Source organism: Procambarus clarkii, chromosome 32 (assembly GCF_040958095.1).
Source record: "Procambarus clarkii isolate CNS0578487 chromosome 32, FALCON_Pclarkii_2.0, whole genome shotgun sequence".
Taxonomy (NCBI): Eukaryota; Metazoa; Arthropoda; class Malacostraca; order Decapoda; family Cambaridae; genus Procambarus; species Procambarus clarkii.
The window spans coordinates 10,422,047-10,437,245 of record NC_091181.1 but is presented as its reverse complement, the minus strand read 5'-3'; the positions used below and the strand labels follow the sequence as shown (position 1 = coordinate 10,437,245).

The 15,199-nt window shown below is 40.3% G+C and overlaps 1 protein-coding gene across 1 annotated transcript in view; it reads left to right on the top strand.

Moving 5' to 3' along the window:
* The window catches only part of LOC123759257 (glutamate receptor ionotropic, delta-1-like), a 73,287-nt gene that overhangs the window by 45,409 nt on the left and 12,679 nt on the right, over window positions 1–15,199 (top strand). Inside the window, exon 2 of the mRNA XM_069334969.1 lies at window positions 14,245–14,486. Within this exon, the coding sequence (XP_069191070.1) occupies window positions 14,245–14,486 (242 nt within the window). The remainder of the gene's footprint in view (window positions 1–14,244; window positions 14,487–15,199) is intronic.

The window sequence follows — 15,199 nt, the reverse complement described above, 5'->3', positions numbered from 1 at the left end:
TGCTATCGAAGTATATAAATTAACGTAAATATAAATTCTATATATATTCATATAAATTAAATAAATATAAATCTCACAGGTCGGTTCCCACACTCTCCCCTGTTCTTGCTAATTTCTACATGGAATACTTCGAAACTGTTCTTCTTCCTTCTATTGATACTCGTCCCTCTCTCTGGCTTCGATATGTTGATGACATTTTTGCTTTATGGCCTCATGACCTTAATCTTTTCCAGCCTTTCCTCGCATCTCTTAACAATCTGGCTCCTTCTAGCCATTTCAAAGTTGAGTGGGAATCTAATTCCCTCCTTCCTTTTCTTGATGTTCATGTTCACAGCTCTGTGTCTGGGTTCTCTTTCTCTGTCTACCGTAAACCCATGCATAGTGGCATGTACATTCACTTCTTTTCCTACCATCCTCCTTCTGTTAAGAAAAGTGTCCTCGTCTCTCTCTTCCTCCGCGCTCTACGCATCAGCGACCCTCAGTTTCTTGATTCTGAAATTGCCTTTATCTACAAATCATTCTCTCGCCTTGGTTATCCTTTGCATTTCATCAACTGTGCCCACTCTCAAGCTAAACGAAATTTCTTTCATCCTAAACCTGCTTCCAACACTAGTAGCACTGTACTATGCCTTCCCTTCATATCTGAACTCAAAACTTTTGCCAATACCTTTCGTCCTCTTGACATTAAACTCGCCTTTCGACAAACTAACACACTTCGTAGCAGTCTAGTTCACACTGCTCCTCCTGCTTCTAATGCTGCTGGTGTCTACTCTATTTCCTGTTCATCTTGTCCTCTCCAATACTTTGGCGAAACTGGCCGTACACTGAATGACAGACTTAAAGAACACAAGAGAAGTGTTAAGTCTGCAGACACTAACAATGCTCTCTTCTGCCATGTGAAGGATTCTAATCATCCCATTGATTGGTCTTCCTCCAAAATAATCTTTCCTGCCTCTACTCTACACAGACGCCGTCTTGTAGAATCGGCTCTTATAAACAATGTACCCAACATGAACTTGAGTCCTGGCTTTGTTGCTGTGGACTCTTCCCTTTCACAGTATATACTCAAATGCTCTAATCTTTCTAACAAACGTGACTTAACATAAGCTTTCCCCCTTCCATTTCTTTCTTTCTCTTTCCTTTTCTTTCTCTCTTCTCCCTTTTTCTGTTCATTGTCTTCTCCTACGCTCCCTTGCTATCCTCTTCTTTTTCCTATTACTATCTCCTTCGGTGGTTATAATAGGAGCTGCCTCGTATGGGCCAATAGGCCTGCTGCAGTTCTCATTACTACTATCCCCTACACCTGACTTTCCTCCTCAGCTCTCTCTTGCCAATTTATTGCCTGTCCCTACCTCCTCATCACAATCGACTTGAGAATGGTCCAGGACGGACCGAAACGTCGTCGTCCCTTCAATTTCTAGTGTGTGGTCTGGTCAACAATAAATGGTTAATCCCACCCATTAGGATCAACACTACATAAATTAATAAAGCACCAGCACTGTCTAATAGTACTAGTTATTATAGAGGTAATAATCCTACCTATTAATGCAGCTAATGGTGTAGACTGAATTTGTACAAATCTTAGTACTGTGTCAGTCTGAAATATCCTACCTCTGTTGGGTTGGAATAATAACTACAATAAATGTGGTGCAATAATGTGTAAATAGTGCTATGTTTTTGGATTTTGTAATTTTATTTAATATATACACTGGTAGAAATTATGTGTATAAGAAATTAACACTTTATGCGGATCAGGACATCACCTGGAGTCCTGTTTGCCTAACCGCTTCTGCAATGTGGACATAAAATGATGTCCTCAAAAAAATATTTCAATAAAATTCAATTTTAATTGGATTTACTTTGGGTTTGTTTCAAACTGCACGCCACGAGGTTCTCTTTCTCACCACTAGGATGCATGGTACAATAAGTCCATGAAAGGTGTGGACCACTTCGATCAAATGGTATTACCATTTTACCAGGAAAACTCACAAGTGGACCAAAAAGATAACGTTTATTTCCTGGAAATGGCATTGCATAATGCCTTTGTTTTGTACAAATACAACACAACTGATCAAAAAAAGCTAACATTGCTACAGTTCCACGAGGTAGCAATTTGCGCCCTATTGCGCTGGGACCCGGAAGATTGGCCTCAAACAGCAACAGTATCTCAACATTTGCGGCACGCTCCAGACATAAATGATGACACAGGTCCTGCCTATGCTGACGCCATGCAAACTCCCGGACCATCTGGTGTGAGGCGGCCTTTGTTTACTTCAACACCTCAAGCTGAAGCACCAACCGAATCAGAACCCGAGATGTCTGGCACACTGCCATTTGACGAGACGGTTTTGTCAGATGACTCTGACTCAAATGTTGCAACCCGTTCTCGCAAATTTAATAAGTCAATATTGACTTATTAAATATGTGCATAGGTGACATACTTAATATAATAGATACCCTTAAAAAGATTCATAGAAAACACCGACCTTACCTAACCTTGTTAGTATCTTAAGATAAGCATCTTATTGCTTCGTAATTACAATTATTACGTAACCTATAATAGGTATAGGTTAAGTAATAATTGTAATTACGTCGCAGTAAGATTCTTATCTTAAGATACTAACAAGGTTAGGTAAGGTCTTATTGCTATATTGCGTAAGGAATCTTATTGCTTCGTAATTACAATTATTGCGTAACCTATAATAGGTATAGGTTAAGTAATAATTGTAATTACGAAGCAGTAAGATTCTTATCTTAAGATACTAACAAGGTTAGGTAAGGTCGGTGTTTTCTATGAATCTTTTTAGGGGTATCTATTATGTTTAGTATATCACCTATGCACGTAGTTAATAAGTCAATATTGACTTTACGAATTTGCGAGAACGGGTTGAATGTTGAACCTCCAGTGATTCAGTTTGTGAGGAGATGGTTCACCAGCTCACTTACAATAGTGCTCTTATGCCTGTGGGAGCCAGTACACTTGTTAAGTGCACTTGCTAAGTGGGCGGACTTAAGTTTGGTAACCAGCAACCGAAACATCTAGTGTTTGGGCTCATGTGAGAGCCCCAGTCATCAGCAGTCCAAAAATGTTACCCTGGCTGGGGTAGCACGTCTGTGGACAGTGCTAGAGCCGATAGCATCATCTCATTGTATGGCTTGAAGCGAGACTTGAGTTTGCGCAGGAACAGCTAGGCCGCAGGCGTGGGTGAACTGTGGGCCTCCCGTGCTGGCCACTTGAGTCGTCGTCATGGAAACAGTCGCCATCTTAGTAAACATCTTGAGCTGCCAAGTTGGTCGGCCATCTTGGAGTTGCCCTAGGGGCCTTGCTACACCGTCGCTGATTGGATTTGAGGGGTAGGCCGCTGTATGCCTTCCTCTCATTGGTTATTTCGAGGAGGACGCGGGAATCGTCGGTGTAAGCGTCGTTTTGAACCCAGCTGCCACTGTGTCAAGACGCTCTCTGTACTCAATTCGGCCAAATTGAGTATAGGGCGTCGTGGTGGCTTGACTACTCAACTGCTTCACCTCCTGCTTCATCTACGACTGGGTCGTCACAGAATCCGGCCGAAGTCGTCGCTCGAAGGGGGGGGAGGGGGAAAGACATTGTGAACAGTGAGTGGGTAGAGAAGATCATGTGATCTGGGATCGTGGGGTAATGTGCATACGAGCAGTAACAGACTCGTAGATCTCATACCAGTGATGATTAGATGTGCTAGTGCTCTGTAGCAGTCGATGGGAACGGGGAAATTCGTGTCAGTGTTTAAGGCAGATTTCCCATGTTTGTGTAAGACGCTATCATTGTGCATGTCACCTGGGTACGAACGCTTCATTTCACCGGTGGGTCGAGGGTGCGAACCGAGCCGTGCTGTGAGTGGGAGGGGTTCGAGTGCGCACCAATTGTACGTAAAATACCACGTGAGGTACTACTGCCGCCTACGTCACCTACCACTGCCGTGAGCGAGCCAGCCACCCGTAGTGGGGTGCCTGATGTATGGGAATGGTGTGTTAGCCGGCAGTATGAATGAGTAAGTACCTATGTGTGTATTTCTGGAGATCAGTTAGTCTCTAAAAGCTTGAATTCGAGGTCAAGTGTTCCGTCACATTGTCACGTAGCACCTGTGAGGTGAAGTGTGGACGAGGAGATAATCACCCTTTATTGTCATCTTGTCAGTCCAGAGGGACTTAGGTCTTGTGTACACAGACGTACAGTGTGTGTGTGTGTGTGTGGGTACACACGGGAACAGAGTATACATAGATTAGCCAAGGACTGTGAGGATGTCCATGTAATAATTATATTATTCCATTGTGGTAATTAAATCATTTTTGATCGTCCGTGGGACGGAGTGATATCATTTCCATGTGTGGTCTTGCAGGTGTGGTATGCCAAAACTGAGTGCTCGGGTATGTGTGTAACGTCAGTGATTCCTGGCAATGATTATTGTGGAGTGTACCACAGTGTGGTCTTAATTTCTTGTATTGTTCCCAGGGCCATGACAAGTGTGATTTATATATATATTGTGACGGTAAAGCGTTGGTGTTCGGCTGTTTCAAAAGCTAGGGGCAGGGCCTCGTCACATAATAAAAAAAAAAGAGAAAAGTTGGTCCTTTCGTCTGTGGTAAGGTAATGGGAAGACACACAAAACACAAGTATATAAACAATGAAATTTTAATTACTCTAGAAAAACAAGACATGTATAAAGGTAATCACATAAAAATATGCAAGATAAGCCAACAAACAAAATAACATGAATAATCACTGGCAAATGAAAAGTTACGTTAAGACAAGTAAGTTACAGTGATAGCAAAATAAAATATTAGTGGTGCTGGAATACTGGCTTCGAGCTGCCACCTCCCTTAGTACACGAAAGCCAAGGCTTAGTCTACCAGCGAGAGATGTCAACTGCAAGGAGCACTGAGATATTCTGACGATACTGCCGCACTGCAGCCCAGACGTCGACTTGTGGTGGAGGCGGAGGGCAGGGGCGACGAGTCACCAGCCAATCAGCGACAGGCAGGCAGAGGATGAGCTGGTGGTTAGCTGGTTACGGCGGTGGTAGCAGGTGTCACGGTGTGCTGGGTACGATTTGCTCTCTGGGCAAAACGTTTGGCGATACTTGGTGAACTTATTTTGTATATAGTCTCTTGTATATTGACGTACTTATGTAGGGAAGAGCAGACTCAATCTCTCTTGAAAGAGATTATCGTCACAATATATATTGTGGTTGCAGTACTAACGTAATTTTGGTAGAATTTGGTGAGTGACGAGGCTGTCTGGAGAGACCGCCATCGCTCTGTCGAGTAACGTAACTCTCGAGAGTGTTTATCGGCATGCGTGATCGATAAATCACTCACCCATGTGATTTAAGGAGTGCGAGATCTCCTTAGTGTTCCCAATAACGTTTGATAGCTGTAGGTTACATGTATCAGCAGTAATTATATATATATATATATATATATATATATATATATATATATATATATATATATATATATATATATATATATATATATATATATAATCATAGTGTCACGGTGCCCAGTGTTATTGTGTTATTTACTGTGTGGTGATTGCAAATTTGGGACCTATGTTCTAGGGGTTATTGAGAGCACTGGGGTCATTTGCAACAGTAAGTAAGTAAGTGTGTGCAGTATTCTAATACTTGGAAATTAGAGTACTTGCCGTGTGTGTTATTGCAAAGGGGTTGTTATTTGATGGTGATTGTTGCTAGTGTTGAGCATCACCGTATGTGATTGCAGTTCAGTAGAGTCATTGTGGGGCAGTGTTCTAGAGGGTTCATGTCCTGTATGTTATTTTACTAGGTTCTGCAGTATTGTCATTGCAACCGGATTGTAACGTAAATCACTGTGATTTGTTAGTGTGATTTGTCATTGTCGTGGGTGAACTCGGCTGTAGACGAGTACTTGGGTGCACATATATTCTCCTGGTTATCTAGTAGGACATCGAAGTCCAGTATTCAGTGAGGTGATTGCAAGGCAATTAATATAACGTAACCAAGGGAACGCCCATTGCTTTAAGAGAATTTGTTCTTTGACAATTTGAGTAACGTAGAATACGTTTGGGTTAATTTACTTTCCTGCCAAGCAGCTACGGTAGTCTCAAGGAGCCTAGCCATCAGCCAGATAAGAATTAGAGTATTGTCTGTCGTAATTAACGGTCAGTGGGCCGGGTAATTGACGTGTTTCAGGAAGTCAAAGTAATTAACCTCGATCCTTGTTTGATCGACTCACACGAAGGCTCCATTGTTCCATTAACGTAACGTCGTTATTTATCTGTCCGGAAGTACTGGCACTTGATTGACTTGTGGGAGGAGTAACGTCATTTTAGAATAACGTAAACGTGGGGCTAATTACTGTTATTAGCCACCTGAATTGGTCTGAGTATGGAAGGCTCAGACGGAATTCATACCTTAATGTATATTGCTGAGCCAGTGTGAAAGGTTGCGTATTTTAATTGTTTAATTATTGATCTTGAGAATAGTAATTAATTACTCTAAAGGTTATCACGAGTGATTACCGTTCTCTTAGCACTTTGGACATTGTATATCAGAGTTTACCATCGCTGAGTGATTAGTAACCGATTAACGTAAATTAACGTAACTAGTAAAGAGATTAATCAGCAGTCTGGTAGTACAGGGATTAATGGGATTTTCTCACTGAATGCTCGAGGGGTAGAGTGTTGTGTAATTTCCGCAGTACTAGTGACAGTTGTAAGAGTTGTTAATTTAACGTAAATGTTATTTTGTTATTAACGTAAATCAATTGTTATTGATTGTTGATCGTCCGTGGGACGGAGTGTTAGCCTAAGGATTAATTTGAGTAAAGGTGCTGGAGTTGCCAGTGAACCCATTAGTTATTGTTGTCATTGAAAGACTACTGATTTGATTGCATTGCAACCGCTGTTGCAGGTGTAGACTGCACCGAGGCGTAGAACAGTTAGGAGGTTACTGGAGACGTGTTTCAGAACCCACTGTGTCATTTGTGGTAATTGTGATTATAGATCTGTTAGTTCTTGTTTCTTGTTGATTCCTCTGTGTTCACGCTTATGTTCGAGTTAGTTCATTATGCAGTCCGAGGGGCTGGTGTCTAGCTGTCATTGATAGTGTCACAGGAAGGATTTCGAGTAACGTCATTGACATTTCTTTTTGTTTTGTTGTAGTAGTTAGTACTTTATTGAATAAACTAAGTTGTTATGGTTAACACTGTCTTTTAGTTACACCCCACACATTATTATTGTTATGCAAGTGTTCTTCACACTCGACTAATAAAATTGAAACTGATTCTGAGTTTTGGACCAAATATACGGCACCACACAACAATAAATTATTGTTGTGAGAGCCCAGGACCTACTCGTTAGATTTGCTTCGGCGAATGGCGAAGGTCGACGGCCTAGTGGGGGGGATTTCAATTTTCATTGGGGTCTCGGCGTTTGCTCGCGCCTAGTCAATTGTTCATACCTGGTCCCAAAGTGAGGAATGAGCTGGTTACTACACTGGTGTGTTAGCTAAGCAAGTCCTTCCTCAGGCGACCTAATTGAATATCACGACAGGAATAAAGGTTAAAGAATAAAGAAGATTCTTAGAAATTTTCCGAGCTCAATTCCTTATACCAATTTCATTATATTACAAACCACTAATAAAACTCTCACACAGTTGATTCTGAAAATCGCATGAACTACAAACTGAAACGAGCATTTTTATACCAGAATGAACACTGTATCACATAAACTGCCATAAGTAGACTCGAACCATCATAGATTTTTTTTTGGGTGTAGCGTGTGTCTGCATGTGTGTCCCAAACGGGTTGCATGTGGGTGAATTTAGCCGTTTATACTGGTAATGCTTCTCCCATATCATGTATTATATGCATATGTCTGTTTAGGGAATTTTATTCCAATCAATGTACAACCAAAAATAACTGTGTGCAACAAGTATAAACTTAACAAACATAACAACAGTAAAAACATTTCATGTGTGTTTGACGCTCACTGATATGTTCCAGCGTTTTTTTATATTTGGCGCTATTCTATTTTACGCTTTGTTGATCTTTTTTACCTACGGGCTCATAGAACATTCTATTGCAAACACATTGGCACAAAAATGAATGACGTACATAGAATAATAATGTCAGGACAGTGAAGTAAGTATAAACTTTCAAAGCGCCGTATCGCACCTGTGTCGTCGCGTCACCGATACCAGGTAACAGTTCCGCCACTTCCCACACTCTTGCGGGTGGGCTGCGACCATTATTCTACGTTTATATTCATATCACCATGTTGAAAATTTCATTGCGAGTCCATTGATACCAAAATTAACGCTGTAGGACAAGTGTGGAAGTGATAACAATCCCAAGAGTAAAATCATTTTGTTGCTGTTGGGCGCTCACGGCTAGTCATCTAAGTAGGTTTTTATTTGGTGCTGGTATCCCTATACCTTTCGTGACAGTTTTTACCAATGTTCTTCTAGAGAATTTTATTGCGAACACGTTGGTACCAAAATGAAATACGTAGCTCAAGAACTAAGGTCAGGAGAGTAAAAAGAGTATACACATTTTTGTTTTGACGCTTAAGCGACAAAAACGCCCAGAGCACATACTGCTTTTTTTTTAACCTTAGCCGGGCGGGCGAAAGTGTTAAATGAACACAAGAGTATTAATTGTGTTTGGCAAGTATTCTACTGCCATAAATAATATTTAACACCTGAATGTACTTCCTAATTGTGGAATATAATGTTATCAGGGTTAGTAATGATTAATTAGTATGGGATCAGTAATTTGTATTAGCATACTGGATTCTACACTATTAATGAATTCACTGACTTGAGTGAATCAGTAATTATGGATTGAATTTAGGCTATAATGGACAGTCTGCTTACAGCCGTAAATTGAAATATTTGTATAGCCCAATAATGGTTAACACACAATTGGTGTTAGTGATTAATTAATATATATTAAGGATAGCTTGATTCTAAGCTATCTATCCAGTTTGAAGAGGACCAAATCTTGTTTTGTTCTCTGAGAACCGATATAGTTTAATATTAATTGGATTGTATCCGGTTCAAAGGACCAAAATGTTGGATTTCTGGGGCTTGAACTCATATATTCAATTATTTGATTATTGTATTTAAATAAATCGAAGGACCACCCACTTTTGAGAAAAGAAGGAAAACGAATAATGGTGATTATAATATTAACACTATAAAATCAGTGCCTATGGATAATAATTAAATTAATGATCACTTGAAAATAATGAATAGACTGTATTATTAAGTAAAGTCAAAGCCTCAAATATCAACATTGGGGGGGGGGGGTATTTCTAGAAGTTCATATATATCTAGGAACCAGTGTGATTCGTCACTAGTTCATTGTTGAGTTAGTAACATAGTAAATCTAAACTAAGATTCAAAGATATGATACTTCAAATTATGAATATTAAAGATTATGAATTATTGAGCAACAGTAAGAGCAAACACAGTAATTACCAAATCATAATTTCTGGCAATAAATTATTCACTGTAAAGATCCTATATAAATTATATGGAAATCAGTAATAATCTTAGGTAAATTTGTACAAAATAAATGTTTTAGCTGTAAGACGATTTCTGTAACGCCATTTTGTCATTCGTCCTCGTGGTCACAGGATCCCAATAAAGAAAGAACCTGAGGTGAATATCACGAATGAAGAGAAACAACTTGTCGACTCCTCGTATACACGCTGAAATCAGAGAAATTTAAGTAGCATTTGATTAGGCTACGAATTATTTCAATTATTTATGAAAACTGAAATAAATGTGGAAAATTAACTAATGTTGTGTATTAGGTATCCATTCGTTGTCACAACAGACTACCCACAAATATACAATCTAGAATGATGCATCAAACGAGAATGGTATACTTAACATGAGCGTATCAAATACTAAGGTCTGCCGAAACCGTGTCGGCCAGTCCCAGGTGTCCACTGCTGTGTACGCATAATTACGGGCCTTGGCTTCAATTGTTGACGCGTTATTAACTGGCAGGGAACTGTAGAACACGTGAATAGGCAATTGTTGTCTATTGATGGAGTTACAACGTAATTCTTGTTGAAAAACTCCTCCGTCACTACCACGCGTCTCGCCACTCTTATCGCCAGGAATGCCTCGTGTGCAATGGCGTCTTCGCCCTCCCTCAACCCGTCTCTCACATTCACTACAGAAATTATTAATCACGGATAATTCTTTTCCGCGTAATTATTGATGTAATACGTTAATGAGAACAGGGTTGCAATTATAGGGACTTAAATATTATCATATTCTTGTTTAATGGTGTTAAACGAGAAATGGAGAAGATGTTTATTCTCTCCATAGCATTCGTACGTAACAGATAATACTGCTGCTTGATAATAATTACAGTTAATAACTCTCGGTTTTGGATTATCGGGAGTCATATTATCCGTAGGTAATTATTACACGGAATACTGATAATTTTAGAGAACTACATTCAATTCTCTAACACATTGGTAATGAACGTGTCTAACTAGACATTATCTGACCCAATTTTGTTACTCGATTTCGTGCGAATTCTAGCACTAATGCGCAAATAAAATTGTTAATTTATATTAACACTACCGTTAGTGAAATTAGTAACTACTGTAGTTAGTATATAATGATGATATATTATAATACAATAGTAGTGTATTAATGTTGGAAATTTCCAACAGGCGGGCATAAAACACCCGAACGTTGTAACCTATAAGACGCACAGAGGACGGAATGTCTGCCCGGAGCCGCATGCCCAGGGTGCGAATGTTAGTCCTCACACCATTGAGTGGACTGAAAGATTCCATGTTCAAATGCACACTAACTATGGCGCCAAACCGGCTGAAGTACCGCTGTAGCAGACCCTCTGGAAACTCCAGGGGTTCCCCATGTACACTGACGTAAGTGAGGGCACCACTCCGATCAGAGATGGTCACAGTGCCCGCACCATACAGCAGGGGTAAGGTCCACCCCTCGTACGACGGATAAATTCCTGATACGCCAACTCCTCTGTGAACTTCACGATCGCCCGACGTGCTGTTACCAACTCGACTCCATAAATGTCTATCACAGAGACAGAAAGCAAATCACACACCAGCACTATCTCCGGGTACCCAGCCCGTACAGAAAATTCAAGGCCCTCAGACTGAGCCCGTACTACAGGGAAAAGAGGGACCCCCATCGTGAACTCCACGTCAGCACAGTCGGGCAGAGACACACACGCCCCCAACCAGCCAAACAGGCAAACAGTCACCAACTGCCAGAGCGCTGTGGCAACACGTCTGCACCCCAGTGGAGCTAGGGCGCAACTCCTCTCAGGATTTAATTAGTTGTCCATTTGACATTAATTAGGAATTACTCACTGAATGCTTGAGGGAGTCAAGTGTGATGTAATTTAAGAGACTTTGAGTTATTGTTAACAAGTTGACTTGTTGTAAGAGACAAGTGTTGGTGATTAACGTAGAAGAGCTGTGTTGCTTACTGCTGTTGACAGTCAATTAACATAATTAATCAAATAATCAATTTTGTAATTGATTAAGACAATTTCTTTGGTTCATCGTCTAGAGACGAAAGTAAAGTAACTTGGGGATTACTGGAGAAGTGTCTCAGAATCCCACCTTGCCTAGCTTTGTTTACATTTGCAACTTCTTGCAGGGAGTTGCAAGGAGTGTTCACATTACTTTGTGATAGGGGGAGTCAGTGTTGAACTACCTGCCTAGTTACGTGGGTATCTCGCCGGGAGGGCTGGAGGTCCCGTAAGATTGTGATTATAGTATCTGGGCACCGGGAAGCCATGACAATATTGATTGCAAGCTTGTGTCATCAGTGGGCACCATTGTTCAGTTAGTTCATTTAATCTGCCCGTAGTGCGAGGGGCTTTGAATAGCTGTCTTGCAAGTACCACTGGATGGACAGTAACGTAATTAATCACTTACTGTTGTGTAAACTTAGTCTTGTGAATATTTGTTTGCAATATTGCGTCGTCAGTGGGCACACCTGTGTTCAGGGTAGTTCAGTATTCAGCCGTGCAGCAATGGACCAGAGTCGTTGCTATTTCATGGTTGTTAAGTAGCAGTTGTTATAGTGCCACTGAATGGACAATAACGTAACGTAAACTCGATGTTGTAGTAGTTTAGTCTCTTGTTAATAAATTGTTTTGTTATAGAAAACTGTCTTTGATGTCAACCCTTCAACCATTCTTTTCCACCCATGTTCTGCTTTATACGATTGTCTGTAAATGTGATCTTTTTTTTTTTAATGACGGCTGTTCTTGGGAAATTCGAATTCCAATTCATATCGCCACACATCAAAGTTAAATTTTGTGTGAGAACCCGTCGGTTACCCTTTACTGGTTTTAACTTTTTTTTTAACTAGGAGGAACCAGCGGCCCAAGTGGAAAGGTTTTCACCCTTGTAGTGGGCGCCTGGCGGTTTGCTCCCGCTTTTCCTTTTCTATTGGGCTCATGCTTATTGTAGAAATATCTGAGTGTGTAGTTCTTTATGTTTGAAGTCCACCTCCTAAGGGAGGTAAACGTAGAAGAAAATCTCGCAATAAGTTCATCTAATATTCCACCTCACAGGATGGTTAGTTATATATGGAATCAGGGGAGAAAATACCAGCCTCAGTATAAAAAAAACAAATCGACTCTGACTAAACAACAACTTCACGATTTTCACAAGAGGTGAACACTGAATCATGGAATCATTATATTATAATTACTCTTACCAGTTTCTACAAGACTCCTCTCAAACAATGTTTATTTTACCAAGTTTAGGTATACCCAGCAATGTGCTGCTTCCCTATTCTGCATGAAGAACCACACAGTGAAGATAAAAAAACAGCTACAAGCTCATCCAACATCCCCATCTCACAGGACGGCCTGTCATACATGGAATCAGGAGAGAACAAGAAATGTAAGGCATACACTAGTAAAATCATACACTAGTAAAATCTGGGTACAGCGCAAGAATATCTTCCAATATTCCTGAGTGTATGAAGTAATTACAGACCTCCAAGTACCTCAGACCATTTGGTCTGAAGTCACTGATAACAGGGCAATCACAGATATAGTGTTGGAGAGTATGTCGTCTCAAGTAGGACTGAAAACAGGAGATGCTTTTTCACCCAGAGAGTTATAAAGCCTTGAAACCGCCTATTCACTGAAGTCGTAAATGCCAAAATCCAGCTAGAAAATATCATTAGGACAATTGGCAGGACCTTTAACAAGCCCCTGGCGCTCTGTCCTTGTCGAGGCTACTAGAGTTAGTGGCTCTTGGGTAAATTTAGGTAAATATATACGTAAATAAATAGCATCACTTCTCAATCTTCGGAGCGGCAAGGAAAGTCACACAATGTCTCTTAGAGTTACGTAGGTAACCAAAAAAAGTAACATATTTGTTTATTACAATGTCGGTGATGACTGTAGAAGTTGAAAAAACTTAGTTTTCCATAAAAATATACAAATTTTATAAGTTAATTTGAGGTAAATAGGTGGAAAGTGACCACGGATGAGCTCCGATATGCAGCAAAGTGATTGGCTACAGGTGTGAGATGAAAAATGTTACCGTCTCTCTGATTGGCCATTTAAAAAGCCCTAGAGACATCTAGCGAAACGTAATTGTACTACTTGGAAGTTGCTAAAATCTCTGCAAGAACACCTTCCTGAATCATACGTAGGAACGTTCTTAGCAATATTTAAGAACCTTCGTAGCACACCTACTTACGAAGAAATACATTGAGCTTCGAGAATCTAGGTCCTGGCCTCCAACTTTAGACATACAAACAGCAAATAATCTATCATATATTATAAATTATACCAACACTGTACACAATATAAATTAATATTTACATTGTCTTAATTTGGATCATCTTTCTCATGACTTCAAATAATTATTAAAAAGAATTTCGAGAATTCATTTGACTTACTGCAATTTTAAGTTTAGGGATAACATCATACTCTGCATTTTTTTTATATTTTAGCAACCAATTGCCTCTTCCTTTTAGTTAGGAATTGAAACGGGTTGTATGTTAATTAACTTGTCATCTTCGAAGCAACTTTATTTTTTAGTAAAATCATCATTAACTCATACCTATGAGGACTCTTAGTCTGCAGGCGATTTAGCTGTTATATTTAATGTTTTTCAATTTAAATTCAATTTAAATACCATTTATCGTTTAAATAACGATAAATTATTGACTATTTGATGAACAGTTTCGAAATCCGGGAAGAGCCAGAGAGAGCGTGGGGTCTACTGAAGAAGGGTGGCGGCTTCACAGGCATGATGGGTCAGCTTCAGCGGGAGGAGGCCGACTTCTGCACCATAGCGGGTCCTTCGCCGGAGCGCCTGATGGTGGTCCAGTATCTCAGAGGCTACCCCTCAGACCTCATGACGCTCACGTCTCTCAAGCCTACACTCCTGCCACAACATTTGTCATTAATAAGACCATTTAGTGGTAATGATTAGGATATGATGCAACTCAATGTTAACTCCTGAGGAAATAGCTTCGTAATTAATCAACATTCTTTTTCCAAGTCAAAGGAGAGTTTTCAGGTTTATAAAATGTTATACCAAGAACTACATTATCCCATGATTTGTTTTTATCCTCATTATTTATTTATCCTCATAAGTATTATTGTTCCCCGCTTTCCCTGGGTGTGGAGGCATCGACAAGGAGAAAACGCTGAAATAATATTGTTATATTGTCGTTCTTAATGTCAAATGCGGGTATTAGTAGTCAGTTTGTCATGTGTGTCACACCACATAGCACCACGGCTGAACACCACCATCACAATCCAGCAGTCATCCACAGCATGGAGATGCAGGCAGGAGTGAAAGGGAAGGTACTCCATTGGATAAGGGAGTACCTAAGTAACAGAAGACTGCACGCCACTGTGAGGGGTGAGGCCTCAGATTTGGCAAGACGTCACCAATGGAGTCCCGCAGGGTTCAGTCCTTGGACCCATACTGTTTCTGATATATGTAAATGATCTACCAGATGGTATTCAATCATTCCTCTCATTGTTTGCTGATGATGCAAAAATTATGAGGAGGATTAAGACGGAGGAAAATAGTATGAGGCTACAAGATGACCTAGACAGACTGAATGAATGGTTCAACAAATAGCTACTAAAGTTCAACCTCTTCCTCCTCCTCCTCCTCCGGACC